Below are 25,459 nucleotides of genomic sequence, written 5' to 3'. Positions count from 1 at the left end.
GATGGGGTTGGTGGCTGTGGAGGGTATGTTACAAGGCCCACATACCAAGTCTCTCACCTCTGTGACTGTCTCGCACTTTGTGACTCTGACCGCGGGAATCAGGAGCACCTTCTAAATTGATCAGGCACAGCAATCACGAATCGTGAATCTACGAGCCCCGATGCTCTGAGACGAGACGAGCCGAGAAGCCGAGCATAGAGTCGTGAGTGAATCGTGAATCGTGAATCGTGAATCGTGAATTGTGAACTGTGAATTGCGAATTTGGCTGGAAATTCAAGAGTTCTGTGCTCGCTCGCGTCTTGAATGCTGTTGAATATGAACCGTGCACTCCACGCTCTTGCTGGCTGCATGTCCATCCTCTCTGCTGCGTCCAAAGCGTAAGCAGCAACTGAAGCAGGCCACGGTCCATATCGAAGGAATAGACAGAAGGCTATCCGAACATCATCGTGCAGCAACATAAGAGGCTGTCTGGCGCAAGGTTGATGGGTGAGAAATCTGGGCTTTCTGATAGACTCAAGCACGAAGTCCTAACTAAATACGAATCACGAATTATCGAGCGATTTCGTCATAGCCTAACAGCACGCAGCCTGGAGCGTGGAGCACAGAGCGTGGAGAGTCGTGAGTCACGAGTTGTGAGTGGAGCAGCGCGGCAGTTGTCAAGCCGACAAAGCTCGGTGATACAACCCTCGTGCCTGTCGGACAGCTACGGCTCTTGCCTGGCTGTAAGCTAGCCCCGCTTCAAGGATTTTCGTGCATGGTTGGCGATTGCTTCACTCGGGGTTTGCCTGGACAACCGATATCACACAAGTCGCTAGAGTTGCTGTGAGTTGCGGCACACACAGTCATGAGTGCCCGACGATCGACGATCGAGTACAAATACAAAATGGGATGAGCATGGGTTTGATCGGATGGGTTGCGATGGCACCTACATGGTGAGATGGGCGCTTCACAAGGAGCTCTGCACCTTGGGCAACAAAGTCTCTTTGAGAAACTTTTCCAGCTTGGTGGCGCTCTTTGCATAAGGCGATGAAGCCGGATTGTACGAGCGACAGTTGTCAAAGATGAGCTGGGCATCGGCGACAAGTTCATCGACGTTGGCATATTGGTTGTTCTCCAGCTTGGCTTCCATCGTGGACAGATCCATGGGATTCTTGATCACGTCGTAGTAGTCAGTCACCTCGTCTCCGTTGACTGGATTCACAAACGGCCACGCACTTCCGTGTCCGTTGAGCTCCACCAGAATGTGGCGCATGACGGCAAAGTGTGGCCCTCGTTTGGGCCGTCGACTCAGCTCGTCCATCTCGGGCGTCCAACCGCTTTCCTTCAAGCCTGGCACTTCGGACGGATTCACAAGGAACGTTGCTGTCGGATCCTCTTCACCGTGGTTTTGATCACGCTTGGCTGCGCGTTCCGGCTTTGCCACTGTGCCATCCGGATTCTCGATCAACCCCTTGAGTTTGATCAACCGGTCGCGGTCGTGCATGGCTTGCAGACCTTTATGGACCACATGCGAACGACTGATGCTCCGGATCTTGGCCAGTATTGCTTCCTTTTGCGCCGCAAGCATGTCCGACACTTCCAGGTATTTAACTCGTGGCACCATGCTGCACTGCATCAGCGTACCGCCCTCGTAGTCTTTGATATAGCCCACCCAGATTGAACGATCCAAACTGATCTCCTTGGTGAAGCCCTGCTTTTTGAAATAGCCGATAGCATAGTTGTCGGCATACGTGAGGAAATGCATGACGGGCGAAGAAGCCTTGACGTGGTCTTTGACGTGATTCATGAGGTGCGAGCCGTATCCTTTGACCTGCTCGGTGCTCGTGATAGCGCAGAACACAATCTCGGCAAATTTACGCTGCTTGAATGGCCGATATGTGATGCCTCCCACCACCTGCAATCCACGCTTGACAATCGCCACGCTCTGGTGGTTGCGATCAAAGACGAGACGCGAGATATACTCGCGTGGCATCTTGGGCAGCTGACGTTGAAAGATGTTTTTGAGTCCCGTGAGCAGAATCATGGATTCGTGATCGTCGTCGTTGGTCACCACTCTGAACTGGATGAGACCTGTACGCTCCTCGATCACCGCTGGTCGCTCCTTTTTTTGCGCGACGCCTTCTTCGACCGCAGATGCGGCGCTCTTTGGTGCAGGTTGCATCGCTTCTTCCAGGTCGACGGCCTCTTCCGCTTTCACCTTTGTCTGGCCGAATTCGGCGGTATCAGCGTCTGCCGATGCGCAAACTGCGCTTTTCGACTCGTTTGCTGCTCCTTTTTTGGCTTCTTGCAATGCATCCTCGCCATTCGCTGTTGGTTCGACCGCTTCCACTCCGGTAAGCTCAGCCGATTCATCGCTAAGGTCTGTCGACATGTTGGCTTCGACCGTGCTCTCTTTTGCCAAGTCTGACGATGCAAGCTTCCTTCGCTTGGCGTCATATCGTCCATTGATCGTGCCAGGCTCGGTAGATTGTTGTCGCGATGCCGGGTTGGAATGAACGACGGTCATCTCTGGACTTGAGAGTCGACTCGAGGTGGCTACTGATGCTTCCCTGTCGCGTGACCTTGATCGCGAGCGCGAGCTGTCTCGAAGTTTGCGCTTGCGGTTGAGGCTTTGTAGAAGCGGTGTTGATGAGTGTGGTCCGGATCCGTTGGGTAGCGCTTGAGTGGACGGATATGGACTGGGTGTCGCGTCGGGTACGGTGCTGAGTTGTGAGACCGGGCTGGATGCTTCGACAAGGCCGTCAGCACCAACAGGTCTCATTTGTTTGCGCAGCGATTCGATGTCGGGATCAGTGTAGGTAAAGTCAAGAAGCTTTCCCTTGTCTTCCAAGAGCTCGTCTAGCCGCACTGCTACTTTTCCTCGGCGCGTCGCTTCCTCGTCATCGGCGTCAGTAAGAGCAGCATGCTCTTCGATGCTGTGACCGCAGGTACTGCAGGTGGCTGCGTCCCAGTCTTTCTTGAGAGTTTCATCATCAACTGGGCGAGGGTCGTGCCTTGAGCTTCTCGAGACAGGGTCATCGGCCACAACCTCGTATTCGGATGGTCTGAAACCAACACAGGATGGGGTGTCAGGGTCGGAAGAGCTAGAGGAGTAGGGCGTGTGTCGTGCGATCTTGATAAGGCGCTGAAATGGAGAGAGTTTATGCAGTGTCCTTGCGCCTGATGGGTATAGAAGAGTCATGTTGGACAAGCTGGGATAAGTAGTTTACCATTCGGATAGCCTGAGTGGCGAAGCTCAGTGTGTGCGGCTTGGATCAAGGGTGTGGCGACTCGGGAGCCCTGATCTTGCGCCGCTACAGTGCATGTGCCGAAGAGATAAGGCTCGATCCAGAACGAGGTCCTGTGCAAGGTGAGTGGAGAGGCGATGGAATGAGCGAGCGATGTGGTGGTGGTATGAACGAGAAAGATCGCGTTCAGGTGTTGATCTCCGCTAAAGGGAGCTGCCGAGTCGCGTTGAAGGGGGCAGCCCGATGTTCGATTTCCAATTTTTGAATCGGGCTATGTTGAGCCGTTCACGTTGTGCAGATCGATGGTCCACGCACTTTGACTGCTTGACCTGCATTTTCGTGATTCACATGGCTGTGCTCCATCTTCCTCGATTGCGATCGATACATCACAGACGATCGCTGCTCGTATCACATTGCCTCGCAAGGCTAGACGACTTCGGCCAAGATGTACTGCCTACGGTGGTGGATCCCTCTCTTCCTGCTGCCGTTCCCCAAGGCATCGCCGTTGTTCCTGGTTCTGTTTCTCTTTTCGTTCGCACTGCATTCACAGCCATGCATGTATTGCGCGCTGATCCTCACCGGCCTCGTCACGACATCACCTAACTGGTACGGTCCCAACTCTACCATTGTTGCTTTGACACAGACGAATTCATCAGCATCGCCATCGCTGTTCAATACTTCGGTGCCGCGTCCAAGCTACGGTTGGCTCGATTTTGGCTTTTCTGGAGGCAACGGCTTCTTCAGTCCACTCTCGAGACCTTGTGATGGCACGGATTCTGCTCAGGATGCAGTTGACACGGCTGCTGCTTCACAGGTAAACAAAAACTTTTACCGTCTCTCGATACCATGGTGCGAATCACAATTGCAGATCCCAAAGCGGTTCTTCGTTGGAGTTGGCAAGCATCAAGGCATCGGTGTCTGGATCGACCTAGGGAGTGGGCTGAAAGACGCGGAGCCCTCTGTTGAACCGACGAGGACGCCCACACGTCCACCTGTGGCTGGCGTCGAGAAGCATACAGAGCTGTAGGTGCAGACACAGCCAATGTGCTCTACTCGAAGGACGTGCCAGACTGCTTGCTCCAATATACCCCGAGAAGAGCGTTGAGCTCGCATGCAAATCACGAATCCCTTTCACCGGATGGTCTCTATAGCTTGGAAACTGTGACAAAAGAAAAGGCACGAGGTGGTTCTCAGATTCACGATTCACGATTGTGATTGCCTGGCAGAGGTGAGGGTAACTCACGACTTGCGTGATCACGCGAACACTGAAAATCCATGCGGATGTTAGACTGTCATGTTGGATTTTGTGAAGGCAGAGTTTGCGGTTCACGGACGACGGTTCTCCGACGGTTCACGGTTCACGGTTGGGTCGGATCGTGGATGGTTAACGCGGTTGAGGGACAGTCAAGTCGCGTGCCTGCGGAAGCACTCATCGACATGAGTGTCACGAGTCGTGAGAGTTGCACGTTGAGCTGTGATGAATTTTTGGGCAGCTGTGAAATATGTGAAATACGAAAGCGGTAAAAAGGACTTGTCCAAGATGGAATCACGATTCACGATTTGTTTTTTTTTTCTCCGACAGCAAACACGAAACAGAATCACGAATCATGAATTTGCCAAGACGTGAGAGTCACTGAGAGTTACAGTCACGAGTGTGAGTTGTGACTGTATCTGACCGAAGGCGAGTAACTAAGTTATCACGAATTCACCGAATATCGTGAATCGTGAATGTGGTTCGTGGATCGTGAAGCGCGAATGCCCTGCTGTGTGTGCACCTTCGCGTCGTGAAGATCAAGCGGCCAACCCTCTTTTTTAGGTTAATCAATCACAGAATCACAAATCACAAATTGGTGAGATTCGTGATTAACTTAGGTGACGTTGGATAGACGAGAGAGATTCACGATTCGTATTAGTCGTGAGTGATTGGTGATTCGTGATTCGTGATCCACATTGCTTGTGTTCAGACAACCGACAACCGACAACCGATGCACCGATGCACCGAGTCGACTACTTCATTACTGCAAACCTTCCCTAGAAGAAGTCGTCAGTCTACTCGATCCTTGTTTGGTCCATTCACATCTTTGTGCACTGTTCAGCCACGACCAAATTAGCATTCCTGACTTTCAACTGCAGAAGCGCTCTAGCGCAACATATGTGATCTCGCATCGTCCGCCATCCCGAACTGCAAAACCACATATGCCGAATGGTTATCACACTGACGATTCGATCGAGTCTACTACCCCCTCCAGCCACCGTCTTGCGGACGTGTCACCTTCAATCTCGGCGCAAGCACCACGCATACTCTGCGTTGACTCCAGTCCAGTTTCAGGCGCACCAACTCGTCCAATTCCAGCCTCGACAAGGCCCGACCAGAGCTTCCGCTCGGCCATGAGCTCCGGCAATGGCTCTTCCATGAGCCGCACCACTTTCACCTCGCCTTCCAAGCAAAGTGCAAATGGCCACCACCATGCAAGCTCGAGCAACAGCAACAGCAACAGCAACAGTACCAATGCTTCCAAAAGCTCTAACACATTTCGCTCCAGCCTCGAGCAATTCAGGTATGGCGCCAACAACGCCAAGCGCCACGTAGCCGAGTCCGACAAGAGCTCCGATCTGAGCGAGCCCGAGTCTTCTGACCAAGAGCAACGCAAACCCAAGAAGCGTCGTCTTGTACGAGGTGGCGGTGCACGTTCTCCATCACGCGACCACTCCCAAGAGCCAGCAGATAGGCCTCGCCACAACAGATCACGTAGCCCTCCTGCCAAGCATGGCATTGACGATGATGCCGATCACGCTCGAGAGGTGCCCACCCTCCTGGATCGGCAATCTTCTGCAGCATCCACTCGACCTGCAACCAAACCACCAGCAGACAACAGCCTTCCAGCACCTCTTTCCGATGCAGAACTCAAGCAAAAAGCACGCGCCATCATCAAGGAGAGACCTCTGCTCGAGCCCAAACGCATCCTCGCAGCTTTGCGTCAGACCCGCGGTGACATTCCAAGAGCTGTGCACCTGCTCACATCGCGACCCAGCGTGGTCACCACCAAGACCGTCAGCCTCAAGCTCAGCGCCAATGGCATTCAGCGCCCTACCCAGACCACGCTCACAAATCGATCAACAAGAATGCCGTCTAACTCTAGCAATCCCAGTTCCAGAGCCTCGACACCGTCCATCTCTCGTACGCCCTCACAGTCCACTGCACCACAGTTGGTCCCCGTCAAGAAGCCGTCACGCGAGACAGAGCAGATCAGCTCAGACGATGACGACTCGGACGGCCAAGATCGCCAAGAAAAGCAAGAGCATGCCGCCGTTAGGTGGTTCAACACTGCCGATGCCAGCGCTCTCATGGACACTACCAACTGCAATGCACAGCAGGCCGAGACCATCATCTCACTCCGCCCGTTCGACGACGCAGACGACATTGAAGAGAAGCTCGGCAGCAAGTCGACCAAGGGCGTCACACCGAGGCTCTTTCATCACTGCAAAGACCTCATGGCTGGCTACTATCAAGTCGACGAGGTTCTCGCCAGATGCGAAACGATTGGACGCGAGCTCAGCGACGCCATGGCTTCCTGGATGCCCGATGCCAGTCAGAATGGTTCTAGGTTCGCTACGCCCGCGCTCACTGCCTCATCAGTCGACGCTTCCATCGCAGCCTCGCGCGAAGGCACACCCTCGAGCACGCTCAACTTGTCCTCGATCAAGAAAGGCGGCTCTTCCAATGACAAGTTCTATCTCGAAGAGCAACCTAAGCTGCTAGCCGACGGTGTCAAGCTCAAGGACTATCAGCTTGTTGGTGTTAATTGGCTCCACCTTCTTTACCGCAAAAAGACAAGCTGTATCCTTGCTGACGAGATGGGACTCGGCAAAACCGCCCAGGTCATCGCGTTTTTCGCGCAGCTCAAGGACATGGGCGTTCGTGGGCCACATCTCGTCGTTGCTCCCAGTTCCGTATTGGAGAATTGGGATCGCGAGTTCCGATTCTTCGCGCCTTTGATCAACGTACGCAAGTACTATGGCAGCATGAAGGACCGTGTTGAGCTTAGAGAGGAGCTTGTCGAAGATGCTCATCTGGAAGTGATCCTCACCACCTACGAGATGGCAGCCGGTGGACCACAGGATCACAACTTCCTGCGCAAGTTCGGACGACGTGGCTGCGGTCGCAACGAATGCAAGCCTGGCTGCGACGAATCAGGTTGCCGAACAGGAGGCTTTCAAGTGTGCGTCTTCGACGAGGGTCACATCCTCAAGAATCGCAAGTCGCAGAAGTACGACAAGCTGCTCAAGCTCAAGACGCACTGGCGTCTGCTTCTGACTGGCACGCCGTTGCAGAACAACCTGCAAGAGCTAGTTTCGCTTCTCAACTTTATCATGCCTGAATATTTTGCCGATGCCGAGGAGGCACTCTCTGCCATCTTCAAGGTGAAAGCGGGAGGGCAGCAAAACGAGCTCTCCAAGCAACGTGTCGATCGCGCCAAAAAGATGATGCATCCGTTTGTGTTGCGAAGGCTCAAGGACAAGGTGCTTACCGATTTGACCACCAAGACAGTCCGTGTCGAGTACTGCGACATGCTACCGATGCAACGCAAAATCTACGCCGAGGCTGTAGCCAAGACCAAGCGCGTCGCTGCTGCGGAAGCGGAAGCGGCGACGACTCGCGCACGCTCACGCGCAGCGACAAGCTCGAGCAAGGAGAGCGGCCACGTGCTGATGGAGCTGCGCAAAGCGGCCAACCATCCTCTGTTGTCGCGACGGTTGTTCGATGAAGCCAAGATCGATGCCATGGCACGCGATCTGATGAAGGAGCCCGATTATGCCGACTACAGCTTTGAACATGTCAAGGAGGATCTTCGGATCAACACAGATGCGCAGCTCTCGTTCTCGGCGCAGTCGTATCCGGCTACGCGCAAGCACGTGCTGCCCGCAGCCGAGTGGATGAAGTCCGGCAAGATCCAAGCGCTGCAGCGGCTGATTCCCGAGATCCAAGCCAAGGGTGATCGGATACTGATCTTTAGCCAATTCACCATGGTGCTCGATATCCTGTGCGTGTGTCTGCAGCACATGGGTGTCAAGTACGTCGGGTTTACCGGTTCGACGCAGGTGCAAGATCGGCAGGTGTTGGTGGACCAATTCACCAACGATGCTTCGATCACCGTGTTTCTGCTGTCGACCAAGGCGGGTGGATTGGGCATTAACCTGATCGCTGCCAACTGGGTGATTCTGTTCGACCAAGATTTCAATCCGCACAACGACAAACAGGCTGCCGATCGGTCGTACAGGATGGGCCAGACGAAACCGGTTACTGTTGTCAAACTGCTCAGTCGCGGGACGATTGACGAAGACATTCACGCGCTTGGTGAACGCAAGCTCCAACTCGCCGACCGCGTCTCTGGCCACGACGACACAGAGTCGGACGAAGCCGAGCAGAAAAAGGTGGCGCAGACCCTGCTCGCCAAACTGCGCGAGGCCGCATCTCCTACCGTGCAAGACATGAGCGATCACGACGACAACAACTAGACAACAACTAGATGCTACCTGCCGTATCTCGGCACATTCGTAATTCGCGTCCTGCGTCCACATCCATCTTTACGCGTCTCTTTGTTGTATCATCACAACGGCATATCGCGCGAATCCATCGCACGCACGTGCCCTCATCGACGCAGCGACAACCACACGACGAGCCGACTTCGGTCGGACACACCTCAACGCCACACTGCATTCGGCAGACTGATTTGAGCATGTAAGATACGTCGTTTACAAGTACAAGACATTCACGATTTCGACGTAACAGTTCTGGTGCGTCGATCAAAGGAGTTCGAGCGTAGCATGGACGAGTTGTACGAGCCGATTCACTAGCGTGTGCAGATCAGCTTGTGCCACGACGCTCGTGTTTGCCTTGATCGCGATATCGACAGCATGATTCTTGAGGACGACATCAAGGTTGACGTCTGGTTGCCAGGGCAGAGCAACGTGTGGCGTGCTTGGAGGTGTACGATCATGAGTGGAGTGTTGCGAGTGGTGCGAGTAATCGAGCGGGTGACCGAGGTCGAGCTGGTGCATCTCGAGATGTTGGTCAAGCTGATCACCGAACAAGATGTTGACAAACGTGTTGTAGCATGCTTGGTGCTGGCTGAGCCCAGCCCATCGATGAGCATCTTGCAAGTCGGTCTGTTCGAACTTGGCGCGCAGCCTCAACTCGCTGACTGCAGCTCGAGCCTTGTCGAGCAGTGAACCACCTCGCAGCTGTATGGGTAGACAGTTGAGTAACGGTCCATGTACTTTGTCAATCGACTCGAACGACGACGATCTACCGAGCTGGTACAAGCCGAACACGGGCGACGCGTCGTGCATTCGCTCTGACAAGAGAGTCGACCATGCCGCTAGCAGGACGCCAGCCAGCGTCAAGCCTGCTTTGCGTATCCGCACGTCCACCGCCGAAGAGAGCGAGATAGCGTTGTGCTGCACATGCCACGCTTCTCCTGTGCTCCCTGGACGATCGGCCAACAAGCCGCTGCTCCCGGGTGCAAGTGCTCTGCACCAATACTCTTGCGCATCGCCTCTCGTTCGCTGTTGCTCTTCGACAATGTGCTCGACCACCTCTGGCCACTGGTTCGAACTGACCAACTCGCCCGCGTTGTACAGCGAGCCGAAATCGCGAGCCAAAAACTCGATCGAAAAGGCATCGTATAGGACGTGGTGCAGCGAGAATACGACGATCTCACCCACCAGTGTCAGCTCAACAGGCGGGCTTGTGAGGTCTGGCCAACCTTGGGCTGCGCGACGACCGACGACGTCCTTGGCGGTCAGCTCTGCATCTCGCTCGACCTGCACCTCGGCAAAACCCGAACCGGCCGACACCGAGTCTGCCTTGAGCACCACCTGCGAAGCACCGCCGTCGTGGTGCACTAAGAACGCTGTTCGTAGGATCGGTTGCAGCTGTCGAAGCTTTTGCCACGTTTCCTTCACCTTGTCCGCTTCGGCACCTGCAAGCCGGTACGCAAAGCTAAATCCTCCACCTCCTTGCGACTGAGCCCATGTGGCCAGCCACAGCTTCTGGCCGGGGAGAACCGGAAGAACACGTTCGACTTGTTCGAAATCGATCGCGAGGCGTGCTGCGACCCGTTTGGCTGTCTCGAGCGACACTCTTGCATGGCCGTTGCCGCGACCATTGCGGTTGACGTGGTCACTACTTTTGGTGGCGTTTGTCTGAGATCGAGCTGAAAGGATTGCATTGATTGTCTCGCCGGCAACGATTTCGCCCATGCGCAGATTCAGGCCAGCTTTGCGCGCCTGTGAAGCAATCCGGATCGCAGAGATCGAGTCCAATCCAAGCTGTGACAAACGAGTCTCGCCGTGGAGCTCCATTTCGTCGATGCCCGCGATTTGGCTGATGATGCTGGCCAGCTTGCTTCCATCTTGGCTCAGAGCTTGGTTGGCACTGTTTTGCGCCGAAGCTTTCGACGTGGATGTGCCGTTAGCCACAGATACCTGAGCGAGATGCAGAGGGAAGGCTGTCTCTCCAAACACATCCGGCAGAACCGAGATTGGTTCCTCGACACGAATTGAGAGATGCTCAAGCAGATGCTCGAGTCGGTACACTACACCTTCTAGCGCCTTTTGGTCGTAGCGGTTGCCATCAGCCTTTGCCACGATCGACATCTGACTGGGGCCCTGGACAAACGCGACATTGAGCGTGTACTGAGCTCGTTCGGTACCGTCACTCTGGAGCTCGATTTGGCGCAGCTTGCTGTCCTCTTGGTCGTATGAGCGCTGGTAGTCGAACAGCGCGTCAAAGAGCTGGCCACGTCCAAGCTTGGCCTGCACGTCACGAAGCGCTGCGCGCCGATGCGGCCTTCCAGCATCGTTAGCCTGTTGGAGGGTTGTTGCCAGCTTGCTAACAGGAGCGTCTAGCTCTTGAAATCGGATTCGAGTGGCTGTTGTGTTGAACGCGGGCCCAACACAAGTATCAGCTTCTGGCATCAAGTCGAGTAGCCCGAACAGCTGACCGAAGCATACATCTCGCGTCTGGCTCTCGATGGCCAACAGCTTGCCAAACGTAAGGTTGCAGAGCACCTGCGGCGAGACACCGATAGCACGGCAACGTGATTCGAGCTCTTGCGAGGTCAAAGCGAGCCGCTTTTCGAGTAGCACTGCCGCACCGCTTGGCTTGTTCGAACGTTTGCACAGCAGCGTCGGTTGGAATGCGTGCAATGCATTTACCCAGTGCTGTACGTCCTCGTCCTGCGAAAGAAGCGAGGGCACCAGCTTGTAGAAGGGCAGCCGTGAGGTCAATTTCGCTTGGTTGCCAGTGATCAGAGCCTCAAAGTCTTCCAACAGCTGAGGCAGCGAGCTGCCGTCATACAACGCATGGTGAATGCTGATCAGGACGACCAGCTTCCCTTCTTGGGACCACAAATGCAGAGCAAATGGTGGAGTGCGGAAGGCCTGCTCATCTTGGAAAGACGGCTGACCGTCAATGGCATCTAGACCACAGCTTTGGAAGCTACCAGAGTGTTGGACGATGCGTGGCTGCACCTCGGAATGCACTGCCTGCGTCCAAGGGTGTAGACCGTCGACTGGATGGAACGTGGTTCTGAGAATATCGAGACGCTCCACCAGCTTTCGCCACGCTGCTACGACATGTTGCTTCTCCGTGCTTTGAAGCTCGAAAGCATGGTGGTGGAAGTATAGGCCGCCAGCCGAGGCAAGCGATTGGGCGATCATTCCGGACTGCAGAGGCGTACAGGGCAGAACCGACACGAGTGAGTCCTTGCTCGACCATTTCCACGCCTCGTTTTCTGCCACAGAGCTAATCTGTCCGATCCACTCGTTCAGACCCTCGTTTGGCTGAGCATGATCAGAAGAGCAAGCAGAAGACTGCATCTGCTTGTCGGCAAGAGCGGCAATGTTCGGTGTACTGAGAACGTCGGCCACGCTAAAAGTAAAGCCAGATGTACGCAGCTGCTTGACCAGACGAATGGCCGAGATCGAGTCGATGCCGAGCCGATGGAACGACGTGTTTCTCGCAAGCTGGTCTTGCGGAACATTGCAGAAATCCGACACCAGGGCACGAAGTTTGAGTTCCGACTGCGTCCAAGCGTGACTCGAAATGGCACCTTCTCTCTTGGCGCCGAGCGAGCGGAGCAGAGTCGCGTCCATTCGCCCGTAGAATGCCGCCAAAGCTTTGTGATCGGTTTTGTTGTTGTGCGTCAGCGGTAGGCCATGTTTCATCACGATCCAATGCGTTGGCACCATGTAAGTAGCTAGACGCTTGGCAGCTTCCTGCTCGAGTCGGATGCAGAGATCGATGGCCTTGTCATCATCGCGAACGTCCATGTCTCCTTGCTTGGCCTGTGTTTCTGCAGCAGCGACGAACGCGACCAGTTGCTTCGAGCCCATCGATGGGTGCTTGAGGTACTGCACATCAGCATCGTACACACCAGCTTGGGCTGAGATCACCGAACAGACTTCGTCGAGCTCCATGCGCTGGCCATTGACCTTGACTTGGCGATCGGATCCAATACGACCAAGACACTCGACTGTGTCATCGACCAAGAAGCGACCAAGATCGCCGGTACGATAGACACGTGTGCCATCCTCCAACAAGATGAACTTTTCAGCAGTGAGCTCTTCGCGCCCATAGTAGCAGTCGGCCAGCTGCGGTCCGCCGACAGCCAACTCGCCGATGGCGCCAGAAGGCAGAATTCGCGTCGAGTTTTCGTCCAACACAAACATCGAAGACGAAGGATAGACGCCTCCAATCAAGTTTCTGGTAGCGCCTCGCTTGACCTGTCCAAGTGTATTGCCAATCGTCGCTTCAGTAGGTCCCCATGCATTGATCAGGAGACGCTTGGCATGGTTCCATTCGTCGACGACGCGCGAGTCGATGACATCGCCTCCGCTCATGAGCCACTCGAGCCGAACATCCTCGGGATGCACCGCACCAGCAAGCGCCGCTGGAAGATCAGCGATGGTGATGCCGAGGTGCTTGATCGAATGGGTGAGATCCTCCAACAGCTCCTGCTTGGGAGCCGTACCGATCGAGAATCCGAGCGAGAGCGGCATGCACATCTCGATGAGGCACACGTCGAAACCAATCGAAGCGAGCTGCAGGAACCGAGACGTGCGGGTAAACGGCAAGATCCGCTCCCAGGAATAGAGAGCACCAGCCAATGCACGCTGGTTGATCTGTACCGCTTTGGGCTTTCCTGTGGAGCCAGAAGTGAAGAGCAGATAGCACAGAGCATCCAGATTCTGCGACGGAAGCTCGTGTGCGCCTGAGCGAGGCTTGACAAGTTCCTTGAGGTCAAGTACCTTGCATCGGAAGCTAGCGAGATTTTCCTTTGTCGAATGACTAGCAACCACTGGGCAGTCACCAACGGACTCGATCATATACGACAGACGCTCGACCGGCAGCGATGGATCCAGTGGCAGGTACGCTTTGCCAGCCTTCCAGATAGCAAGGATGGTAGCGTAGAGCTCAGGACCCTCCTTGTTGAGATGAACACCGACGAAAGGACCGGCCGCATGGACGAGATGAAAAGCAATCTTTGTACTGAGCGAGTCTAGCTCGGCATATGATGTGACCTTGGGAGGCTCTTGCATGGACGACGCAAACACGATCGCAGGCGCATCCGGATTTGCTTTGACGTGCTCGGTGAAGCGCGCCACAATCGTCTCGTTGGCGCTTGTCGGGACATAGCAGCTTTTGTTGAGAATGGATAGATGCTTTCCGTCGTCGTCGACTCGCTTCGTCCCGGTGAAGACAGTGAGGAACCCGTCATACTGGCAGAGCATCCGCTTAGCTTGTTCGGCAGGCATCGACCGAGTGTCAAAGGCGAGATGAAGATTGACGGCATCCCCAACAGCACTGACCTCAAGCGCTAAAGAATAATCTCTCTCCATCTGAGAAGCCCTCTCTGAGAAGTAGGGCTTCTCAGAAGAGCGCTCAGACTGGCCGAGGTACGAAAAGAGGGCTTCAAAAGGCGCCTTTGACAAATCGAGCCAGCGCATTAACTGCGGCAGAGAAACGTGTTGGTGCGGCAAAATGGCATTTACCGCCTGGTGAGCTCGTTTGCAAAGATCGGAAGAAGCATTTGACCTAGCATCGGTCAGGCGCAGCGGGACTGTTGTGACACAAGGTCCGTGGATCGACTCGACACCGTCGACCGGAATGCTTCGACCAGAAAGCACAAGGCCGAGCGTGACGTCACTCTCTCCAGCGTAAAGACCCAGGAGATGCGCGAAGGCTGCTACCAAGATGGACTGGATCGTTACCTTAGCAGCACGGGCCGCTTTCTCCAACTGAGTGAAAGAAAGATGTGAAGCGATGGTGAGCTCCTCGCCGCGGCTGACGTTGTGCTCGGGTCGAACGCCAGTTAGGTTGGGCACGGTCGTTGGCAAAAAGTCAGCAAGTGTCGTGGTCCAGAATTGCTTTGCTTCCTCGTCTTCAGCGTCACCGACGATGCAACGTGCTGCTTCTTGGAAAGGCAACGCCGGCACGACTTTGCTCTTGGTCACAAGACAATCCGAGGCCTCTTTGAGAAGCATGCGGATCGAGTCACCGTCGTAGATGGCGTGAGAGCATGTCAAAGTGAGCGTCGGAGCGCCATTCTCGCCCTGCCACAGCTTGAGGCGCAGAGCAGGGACACTGCTGATATTGGCGACGATGTCCTTCGCTGTGCTTGCATGATAGTCTGCCAAGCTATCCGGCGAGGGAATGGGTTCAGAGGTGGCTGACCAGTTTGAGGTCAAGCTTTCGGCGCTGAGCACTACCTGCACTAGCGTGCGATCGACCTCGGCAAAGACGGTGCGGTAGATCTCGTGCCTAGACAGCGCAGTCATCCAGGCGTTGCGAATCCGATCGGCAGAGAATTCGTTGCTCGACAGGTCGATGCTGATGGTAGTAATGTAACGAGGCGTGCTGCGATCGTCGGAGACCGCCTGGGAGACTAGCGCAACTTGGATCGGCACGCACGGCAAAGCAGTCTCGATTTGAGTCCCGCGGTACTGCGGCAGAGATCGCACTTTGTCCGTGAGTTGAGACACGGTCTGCTTCCATTCCACATCGCTAGTTTCGTTGGAGGAAAGCTTGTCGATGCGACGGCCGGCAATAGCTTCGATGGTGGGTTCGTTCATGATGGACGAGACCGTTGCGTCGTAGCCGTGCTTCCGAAGCTTGTTCGCGAGCGTGACGACGGTCAAGCTGTCCAAGCCAGCCATGATGAGATCAAGATCATGCATGAGATGAACATCGGAAGACAGACGAACAGAGGAGCGTACGAGCTCGGCTACTGTCTGCTCGCTGTCAGTGAGCTCTCTTTGACGAGACTCGTTCTTGTCCGAAAGCGTCGAGAGCTTACTGGGGTCGATCGAGTGGTAAAGCTCCTTCAGCAGTCTTCGGTCAGCTTTGCCAGAAAGCGGTGAGATGGGAAGATAGGTGAGAGCGAGCACGAGAGAGGGTACCATGTACTGAGGCAGCCGAGCTCGTACGCTTCTCCTCAGCTCAGCAGACTGCTTGACCGCTTCGGGCGCTTGTACGAGCAGAGCGCCAGGATCAACAGAATCTTGGGCCTTTGTCCTGACACAGTCCTGAGCGAAGAACGACACTAAGCGCGCTGCTCCTTCGATCTTAGGATGATCGGCGTGAATGGTGACCGCCGTGCCGACGGTTCCAAGGTTCTCGTTGAGGGAAGCTGAGAGGGCAGCATCCACCTCCGCAAGCTCGAGACGGGCGCCTCTCACCTTGACCTGCGAGCCATCTATGCGACCAAGATACTCGGCCTCGTCGCTGGGATGCAGACGAACCATGTCTCCAGTGCGATAGATTTGCTGACCCTGGTACGTGATGAACGACGAAGAGTCTGGACGGTTCAGGTAGCCCTTGGCGACCTGTTCTCCTCCGATGTACAACTCGCCTGGCTCACCTCGCAGCGTAGGAACCAGTTGTCCATTGACGTCTTTGAGAACGAGGTATTGAGTGCCGGGGAAAGGTGCACCAATGTTGCTCGGTCGAGACTTTTTGCTGACACGAGCGACCGAGTTACCGATAGTAGCCTCGCTTGGGCCATAGGCATTGAGTACCACGGGTCGTTCCGAGCCCTCGCTCCCCCAAATCTGACAAAGATCTTGGGTGAGAGCTTCGCCACCGATGATGAGCACTCGCAGCGAAGGCACCACACTAGGCTCAATCCGCTTGCCCTTGCTGAAGAAGAGGGATGGCACAACGCAAGCGTGCGTCACCTCAAGCGTGGACATGGTCTTGGCAATATCGTCATGAATCAGAGCACGGGGACCAGTGACGATGGTGGCGCCCACCCGCAACGAGAGGAAGATTTCGAGCAGGTGAACGTCGAACGCCTCGGCGGAACGAGCCAAGAAACGCGCGCGAGACTCAAATGAGCCAGGCGCTTCTTTTTCGTAGTTATAATAGAAGCCCTCGACAGCAGCAGCCAAGTTAGCCTGCGTCAGCAAGCAGCCTTTGGGTTTTCCCGTCGAGCCCGATGTGTAGATGATGAAGGCGACGTCGTCGGATCGAGACTCTACCGAAACAGTCGCCTTTCCATCTTTAACGGCGTCCTTGAACTGCCTCGAATCCGTGCCGAGCATCTCCACTCCAGTCAGGCTGTCAAAGTCTGTGAACTTGCTTGAAGCGACGATAAGAGCTGCACCGCTGTCTTTGACAAGTTCCTTCTTTCGGTCGAGGGGAAGCGTCGCATCGAGGGGCAGGTAAGCATGGCCAGCTTTCAGGATAGCCAGCGGGACAATGTAGCTCTCTAGACCACGCTCGAGACAAACACCGACGACCGAGTTGCGTGGGAGGTGGCGAAAAAGGTTGGCGACGCCGTTAGACGCCTGCTCGAGCTCTGGGTAGGACATTGTTGCCGCCGGTTTTCGGGACGAGGGTGAGTCTGCCATGTCTTGATAGATCTCGACTGCGTTGCTGTTATCAGAGATGGCTTGCTTGTTCAGCGAGCTGGCTACACCCGTGAATGTTGCCGATGAACACTTCTGCTTGGAGACCGGCTTGGTCACCGAGTAGAAAGATGAGGCCTGTTGGTCGGATCGAGGGTGACAGTACAGGAGAGAGCCAACGTCAGCATCCAAGGAAGAGCATAGCGCCGTGAGGCTGCGATCAAATTGCTCGAGTATGAGCCCGCCGAAGCCTTCGCTGATGATGTTCTTCTGCCAGCTCAAGCCAAGCTTGACAGATCCATCCGAGGCAGGTAGCACCTCGACACCGAGCACGTGCTCGGTGGCAACACCGAGATCTGCCATCTTGGACAAGCGGAACTGGCTCGAGTCGATGTCCTCCGGCTGCTCAGGGGCAGGCTCGAGAACAAAGACGGAGTGGAAAAGTGATTCCCGTGGTGGCACTTGGAGCATTCGACGGATGGCACCCAAGTCTGTATGCTGCGCTTCCATGATGGAGGTTTGGAAATCATCCATCTGTTTGATCAGATTGCCGAGCTTCTGCTCTGGACGCAGCATGAAAGGTACAGGCACCGTCGACAAGACAGGACCATATGCTAGGTCAAGTTCGGCTGAGAGCGTACGACCCGAGACTGAGTCGCCCAGAATGAGGTGTTGCGACTCTGTGAAGGCGGAGAGCACTAGAGCCCAAGCGGTCTGGACCAAGGGACGTGCAGAGACGCCGAGCTCGCGACAAGCCGACTCGATCTTGGCCCAGTTGATGTTTGCTTCCAGGTAGCGCGACTGGTGCAGGCTGGCTTGGTCTGCGTCGGCCTCGGAAGGCCTGGTCAGAGACAAAGTCGGGAAGGAGGCATATTCGCCTCTCGGGTAGTTTGAGAGCGCCTTTTGCCAAACATCGGCATGTCGCTGAGCCTCCGTTTGGTCAATGGGAAGAATCTGGGCGAGTGCGGTCGAAAATTGGAGTGAAGTCGGTGGTTTCTGGCGATTGTAGACAGCTTCGACATGATCCTCGAAGATGCCGAGCGATCGGGCATCGTACGTGCTATGATGAGCAACGACCACCAAGGACCTGCTAAGTGCTTGCTTGACAAACAAGAAAGCGACGGGTGGACTCGTTCCAAAAGGATCCAAATCGAGCTTGGTCTTTGCTGCAGAGAGAATGGCCTGTTCAGCATCCGATCCGTCGTCGACATCAAGTTGTTCGATCAGGGGAGTGAATGACTTCCATACGATTTGCAAAAAGTGAGGCTGGAAAGGCCATTCGCGTTGGTGAAGGCCAACGTCAAGGGAGCCAACGTCGGCAAAGGACGTGCGGAGACTATCAAAGTGAGCAACAGTCTCGATCAAGGCTTTAGAAAGGCGGGCTTGGTCGCAATCAGAGGCAAGTCGATATTGGCGCTGGATGCGGTAGCTTGAGCTATCCCGCTGCGACTCGGCCAGCATACCTTCCTGCAAAGGCGTACAGGGCAAGATGGACTGGATCGCAGAAGCATCTGCCTTGCGCTGTTTCACCCAAGATGAGACGACTGGGCGGAAGGCGGCATCAAAGTCAGCGAGGAAGCTGGCGGCCCGCTTGGCACGCTCCTCAGAGCTTGCACCAGAGCTTTGAAGATGTTCTCCGAGCGATTTGAGCGTAGGGAAACGCGCCACGTCTAGCACTGACACGGCGAATCCTTCTTCTGAGACGCGCTTCGAGAACATCATGGCACGAATCGAGTCGAGGCCAACACTTGTAAAGGGGGTCTTGCGCCCGATCTTGCTGGCGTCGACGTTGCAGAGCTTGGCGAGCCACTTTCGAAGGCAAGCTTCTGCTTGTGCGGTTGCCGGGTCCACTTGGTCATCATCGCCCTCGTTGGCAAGTTTGTTTTCCCAGTCGAGCTGATCGAAGCTGGCAAGGACATTTTTGAGCGCGACTCGGTCAATCTTAGCGCTGGATGTGCGTGGGAAATGCGAAAGAATGACAAAGAGGTTGGGAACCATGTAGGAGGGGAGGCTGTCCTTGGCATTGGCCTGCAGCTCGCGAGCCACAGCAATCGCGTCTTGATCGGTTCTGAGAAGCTGTCCCGGCTCGCCGCCAGGAAGAGCGGAGAAGTTGATAATTTGCTGTTCGCTTTCGTTGTCCTTCTTAGAGAAAGCCATGGTCTCGGAGTCCTTGATCTTGTCGTGGCTGTTCTTGATGGCAGCATTGATCTCGAGCAGCTCGATACGAATGCCGTTGATCTTGACCTGATCGTCGATGCGTCCAAGGTATTCAAACTCTTGGTTGTCGAGTTGACGAACGAGATCACCGGTGCGGTAGACTCTGCCAAGCTGGGGATGAGGAAAGAATTTGTCGGCCGTCTTAACCGGATCGCCGACGTAACCACGAGCAAGCTGAGGACCTCCAAGAACGAGTTCTCCGACGGCACCCTTGATGACGATCTGATCGTACTTGTCGAGGGCGTGACAGGAGACGGTGGGGAGGGCGACACCAATGTTGGGTGCCTTGACTCGATCGCCAAAGGGTACACGACGGTTCATGGCGATCAGTGTAGCCTCGGCAGGGCCGTAGAGATTGAGGAGGCAGCAGTCTTTGCTCCATTCATCGGCAACGACCTGACTGAGCTTTTCACCGCCCGAGATGACCACCTTGAGGCTTGGAACACGATGGCGTTCGGTCATTGCCATGACGGCTGGTGTCAGGAGCGTATGAGTTGGCTGCAAGCTGTTGCCCACTTCGACGAGATCTTGGAGCAAGACGCCGCGCGGGCACGAGCAAATGGTGCCGCCAAGGCCCCAGGTGTAGAAGCAGTCCATAATGGAGAGGTCAAAGTTGTAGGCCGAGTACTGAAGATAACGAATCTGGTCGGTGCCGATCTTGTCTTTGCCGTACGGGATGTAGATTCGGAGGGCACGCATGGCTTGGATGATGGCAAGATGCTGGATGCCAACACCTTTTGGGAGACCGGTGGTACCTGAAGTCCAGATCATGTAGGCGAGCTGTTGTATCGAGCGATTGGCGTTTGCGGGAGGCACGACCTGAACTTGTGAAAGCTCGGCGTCAAGCTGATCGAGACGGATGGCTGTGATTTCGCCTTTGTCCTTGACCAGCTGGCTTTCGAGATCGTGACGAAGCTGCTCAGATATCTTGTCGTCGTGGGTCAATACGATTTTTGCATTAGACTTTGCGAGCAGCGCCTGTCTACGCGAAGCAGGCCAGTCGGTGTCGATGGGGCACCATGCAGCGCCCGCTTTGAGGACACCAATGAAGGAAAGGTAGGTCTCTGGACTTTTTTCGAGATAGAGAGCCACAATGTGGTCGGCTTGTGGGTCAGAGCTAGCTGAGCCGACACCGTGACTCCAGAGAAGGTGTTTGACCTTTTCGGCACGTTGATTCATTTCGGCATAGGACCATTTTGTGGATTTGAGGTCTTGAAGATCGAAGCGAAAGTCGAGGGCTAGCGCATCGGGAGTAGTAGCAGCAAAGTACTCGAACTCGGTCTCGAGGCGATCGGCATGACGATCTTGGATGTGATTCGGGTCGGGAAGGTGCTGGTAGTTGGGATTGTCCGAGGCTCTGAGCTTCCAGTCAAAGCGCTCGACTGACAAGGCGTGCTGTTGGGTGTCGCTGTGGTAGGACTCGAGGAGGGCGGCCACTTGACGCAGTTGCAGCTGAGCTGATTGGTGCGAGTGCACAGAAGGCGCTGCTTTCATTTCAAGAACGAGTTGAGCCGAGCCTTGGAGGTGATAGGATAGGGCGAGCGAGATGTCGGGCCTGGACGAGAGTTGGAGTTGTTGAAAGTGAGGTGAGGGCTCGTTGGTGTGGCTAGGTTGATAAAAGGCAGCATAGCCATGATCGAGGTCTTTGGCAGGAAGCTGTTGCTGCCTGGCTTGATGGACAAATGCGGCGAGTTGAGAGGGAGTAAATGGGACAAGCTCGCGCTGTTCTGCAAAGTCGAGCTCGACAAGGGTCTCGTGACCGTGTTGTGATGTGTGAAGCACCTCGATGTTGGTAGCTTCGTGAGATCCATAATGAAAGAGGATGACACACCATGCTGAGAGTAGGGCGAGATGCAGATCTTGGCCGGAGAAGCTCGACGCTGCACGAGCATCAAGATGGAGCGACTGCTGAACTCGCAGAAGCTTGCATTGCGGGCCGACGCGAGAGAAGTCGGGTCCAGAAGTTCGGAGACCCGTCACGTCAGGAAAGGGAGCATGTGCGTTCTTGGAGACGGACATGTTGGCGACGATCGTGGCTTGCGAGATGAAGCAGAAAGAGTCTGTACTTTGTCTAAATGAGCGAGCGGGTTGCGTCGAGCAAGCGCTAGAAGATGGTCAGAGTACGAGGTTGGCAAGGTGAGTCCTCGACTGTGGTGGCAGCTTTCCAGCAGAATGGAGCTGTGAAGTGCAAACGCAGAATGGGTATGTCTTGTCAAGGACGGGATCGGTTGATAGCGTGTCGAGGAAAGCCAAGCCAAGGTAGGACGGGCGAAAAGTGGAAAGAGATTGCTCCGACACAAAAGAGGAGGTATTCACGATTCTGTTCGCTTTGCCTATGACCAAGAGCAAGGACTCGGCAGCAGACGCTCCCTTTTCGTCTCACGATCACAAACGTGTTTCTTCCCGTCGAGAGTCACGAATGATAGATTCAGTTCGGAGGGACTGAGATCTTTCTGCTTGCCGCTCAACACCTCGACAGATTCGTGATTCGTGAGTCTCGACTTTGCACGTTGCACACACACGTTGCACGTTGCACGTTGGTCAGCAGTCTGTGTTTGTCGGACCCTTTCTCGTCCTTTTTTTTTGTTTTTTTTTCTTTCTTTCTTCTCGATCGACATCGCTGAAAGAGACAGAGAAGAGAGAGAGAGCTGCGAAGCCTCGGCCAAAAGCACGGCAAGCTCACATCTTTAACTTTGGTCTCAAGTGGAGGTCAGGCTCACTTTGCTCACCCAGAAAATCGATGCCTTTTTTCGTTTTTTTTTTTTTTTTTTCGTTTCTTTCTTTTTGCCTTGCGTGGCGTTGCGTTGCGTTGCTTTGCTTTGCTTTGCTTTGCTTTGCTTTGCTTTGCTTTGCTTTGCTTTGCTTTGGCACGGCCCATTTAAGCACGGATCATAAATTCCGACTACACGTTAGTACGACAGGTACACGGTAGGAACCTTCGACCTGTTCCTTAGTGAGAATCACGATTCGGAGTTTGGTGTGCCTCAGCGGAATACCAGGCGAGAACCACTTGGGGACTTGCCGTTAGAACAGTCATAGACCGGTGGCATCCATCAAGATAGATTGTGGCCGTTTGGAATTGCTAGGATTGTTTCTCAGTACTTAGCAGACCGTGAGAGACGATAGTTGAAACCTACGAGTCACTTTAGCGTCGTTTGGTAAGAAAAGTGTCAATCGGGAGCAACGGGATCCAGACCCGATGCGGTTTTTTTTTTGTCATTCGTCCAAACATTCATCAAGTCGAAAGATTTGCCTAGTGAGACATTGCCAAGGTTAGCGTTCGGCTTTGCGAACGAGGGTTAGGCAAAGAGGTCAAAGAAACCACTGCAAAGGTTGCCTCAGTGTCATCAACTCTGTCTCATCCATCTTAAGTTAGAGCTCCACCAAGGTTTTATCAGATAGGTTTCTGCCGAAGTTCACTCGTGACTTTTTTTGGCAAGTTTGGTTCTTGTCTCGATGGCTGAATGTGAAATGTCGCTCGGCCAGCATGTGCAGCGCCAAGAGTACGCCGTGGCTAGGTCGGAACGAACCGGCCGCCTTGAACCAATCATGTTGGTGCCACGTTTGAACGAGCATGCAATATTTATGAAAGGCATGACAAGCGAGTTGGTAGCCGAGCATGTCGTCCAAAAGCGCAAAAGGGCCGAGTAAAAGAGGACAAGAGGAGCCGCCGCTTAGAGGGTTATGACCATCTTATCAGATCCGAGGAAACGCGAAAATCACGAATGCCAAGGGCAATGGTCGCATTCAACAGGCTCGTCTAGCTTCCAGTTATTTCTTACGACACCACCGTTGCTTACTGTCACTGCGCTGGAAACCGGCGATTCGTTGCGGGCGGTGCGTGGCTTGGGGACATTTAGGGTTGGATGCGGTCATGATGGGAGGTGGTGTTGTCCTGGATTCAAGTCTGTGCTTCGGCTGCCCACGTTCATGCGTGCAGCACAACCAGCTCGAATGGAAGAAAGAGCGTGGAAGCATCAAGGAAAGCCGCTCGGCATTTTAACGCCGTACTCGTAACTGTACTGTATTGTACTGTACTGCTGTAAAGGCGATTTCCGGGGGGGTTCTTTTTATCAGATCAAAACTGCGAGACACGATCTTATCCGATTTGCATAACTACAGTATGTCGTGGGTTGTGAATAATGGCAAGTCATGAGTGACGACATGGAATACAATCAATTACATCACCTTTTACAGCCGAACTTAATCCATAATTCAAAGTTTTACGGTTTTCTCGATTCACAAACTTTGCAAAGCTTGGCGCGCCACAGCTTTTGAGCGTTGATTGGCTCAAAAATTGAAAAGCATAGTGTGAATCACGCACAATGCACGAATGCTTTGCATGTTTAGGTTTCACTCTGTGACTGTTTGCAACTGAACGGCAGGCAGCATGGCATGCAATGTGCAGCATACTGCCCCCCCCCTTGCAGCAACCAGCCATCGAGATGCGCAAACAACAGGTGAGCTAAGGTAGCTGTCCACCCGACGCTGGTTTGCCTTGGTCTATCTCCCTTTTCTTTTGGTTTAGTTTTGTTGATTCCATTGGCCTAGCGAGCAAGCGGAGTCAAAGCATCGCAGTAAAGCCTGCATTAGCGCAAATCTCGTCATACGCATCATGCAGAACGTAAGCAAGTCATACTGGCACCACGTTGCTATTGGCCAAGTCGCAGCGATCGTTGGCTGAACCGAAATCACGTTGCTCGTTGCTCGTTTACCAACTCACGACTTTGCCAAGAGCAACAACCCGAACCGTGAATCTACCCCGTTCCCTGCTGCTAGAATCCATGCGTCCCTCTCCCCCATGGACATGCAAAATTCATCTCGGATCATCAACAGCCGAGTGGCTCGTACGCGAGCGCGAGATGGTGCTACGGCGATTCGCGATCCTCTCTCACCTGGGACCCCTTTGACTTGCTAGAACCACGCCTACTTTTTTTCGGTCATGACGGAAACAGACTCGTGACTGCAATGTGCAAGCTAGCACATAGGCTGCGATTTGTGATCGTCTTCGCTGCATCACTGTCTACACCTGTGTACTACATGGAAAGCGGATGCTACTTGGTCCGGCAGAAACGCCGATGCCACCTGAATCAAAGTCGGAGTCAAACATGTCCAGGGCGGATGATGCGCTTAGTTTCTTCTGTTGGCGTTAGCCATGACGACAAGCGCATTGCGGCTGTCGCGGGGTGAAAAGTGTGTGTGCACCGCTTGGCGCGTGTTAGCTGCGAAGACGAGAAGAAAGTTTTTATCAGATTAGCCATCTCTCCTGCGCTGAGCTCGAACTCGAGAAAATTTACGGAAAAAAAACCAAAAAAAAGAAGAAAAAAGAAAAAAAAAAAAAAAAGACGAGCGCTTGACAATCAATCACGAATAGAGAGGCACGAAAGCAGAGGCGATGGCGATGAAACTCGGTTTCGAGGGCTTGCTTGGCCTTGTGGTGCACTCTGGCACTTTGACCGAGCCTCTTCCAGAGCGTCGGAACAACGGGTGAAAGAACGCCGTCCAAGAGTGTTTGACTTTTTTGGTCGCAACCACGAAGGCTGATGTGCTTTCGCGTTGTCACTTTGGTGCTCTCTTTCGAGTGTGCTACAGTTGTGATTAGCGCTGGCTCGCAACCTTACCTTGGGTTACTTTGCTCGTTTAGAGTTGGAACAGCAAAGTGATCGTCAGTTTTGATACAAAACAAGCTCATATTCTATCTTGTTTCCTCGGTTCTCATCCCTCATCAAGATCCACTTGGCAACCTCGATCGTCCTCCTCGAACTCGTTGATTCTTGTTGCTCCACACAGGTATGTATGCACTTTGAATGAGGTCGTCGAGCCATTTTCTCCAGGGCACCCACCACCGTTTGGCCACAGCGACACCACCCTGCTTCCTACGCTTCTCCCGAGTGCGCGCGTCCATCTACTCGACCCACGATCACGCAACTAGAAAAATGCCCTGGGCGGACGGTTTGGTCGACAGTCGAACCATGCAACCTCGGCGAAGCACAGATCATCGCCTGCACTCACCATGCATGTGACCGCCAAATCCTCGGCTCGAGCATGACATGGTCGTCTCGTACTGCACAGATCCGCTCGGAACACTGTCCTCGTTCTGC

The 25,459-nt window shown here is 54.3% G+C and overlaps 4 protein-coding genes across 4 annotated transcripts; 2 read left to right on the top strand and 2 right to left on the bottom strand.

Annotated features, from left to right (window-relative positions):
* Nucleotides 1-946: 946 nt before the first annotated feature.
* On the bottom strand, nt 947-3,181 carry UMAG_10190 (putative histone acetylase; the record flags this gene model as incomplete). Its single annotated transcript, XM_011390051.1, has 1 exon — nt 947-3,181. One exon carries the CDS (start codon nt 3,179-3,181, stop codon nt 947-949), a length of 2,235 nt encoding a protein of 744 aa, XP_011388353.1.
* Nucleotides 3,182-3,672: 491 nt separating this feature from the next.
* UMAG_05167 (uncharacterized protein) lies at nt 3,673-4,254 on the top strand (the record flags this gene model as incomplete). The annotated part of the gene is made up of 1 exon (XM_011389919.1): nt 3,673-4,254. The coding sequence occupies one exon, from the start codon at nt 3,673-3,675 to the stop codon at nt 4,252-4,254; it is 582 nt and encodes a 193-aa protein (XP_011388221.1).
* Nucleotides 4,255-5,423: 1,169 nt separating this feature from the next.
* UMAG_05166 (uncharacterized protein) lies at nt 5,424-8,744 on the top strand (the record flags this gene model as incomplete). The annotated part of the gene is made up of 1 exon (XM_011389918.1): nt 5,424-8,744. The coding sequence occupies one exon, from the start codon at nt 5,424-5,426 to the stop codon at nt 8,742-8,744; it is 3,321 nt and encodes a 1,106-aa protein (XP_011388220.1).
* Nucleotides 8,745-9,032: 288 nt separating this feature from the next.
* On the bottom strand, nt 9,033-21,377 carry UMAG_10189 (Ferrichrome siderophore peptide synthetase; the record flags this gene model as incomplete). The annotated part of the gene is made up of 1 exon (XM_011390050.1): nt 9,033-21,377. The coding sequence occupies one exon, from the start codon at nt 21,375-21,377 to the stop codon at nt 9,033-9,035; it is 12,345 nt and encodes a 4,114-aa protein (XP_011388352.1).
* Nucleotides 21,378-25,459: the final 4,082 nt, after the last annotated feature.

This window comes from Mycosarcoma maydis, chromosome 4 (genome assembly GCF_000328475.2).
Source record: "Mycosarcoma maydis chromosome 4, whole genome shotgun sequence".
In the NCBI taxonomy this organism is placed as follows: domain Eukaryota; kingdom Fungi; phylum Basidiomycota; class Ustilaginomycetes; order Ustilaginales; genus Mycosarcoma; species Mycosarcoma maydis.
Note: the sequence above shows the minus strand (reverse complement) of the source record. Positions and strands in the feature narration are given on the sequence as shown.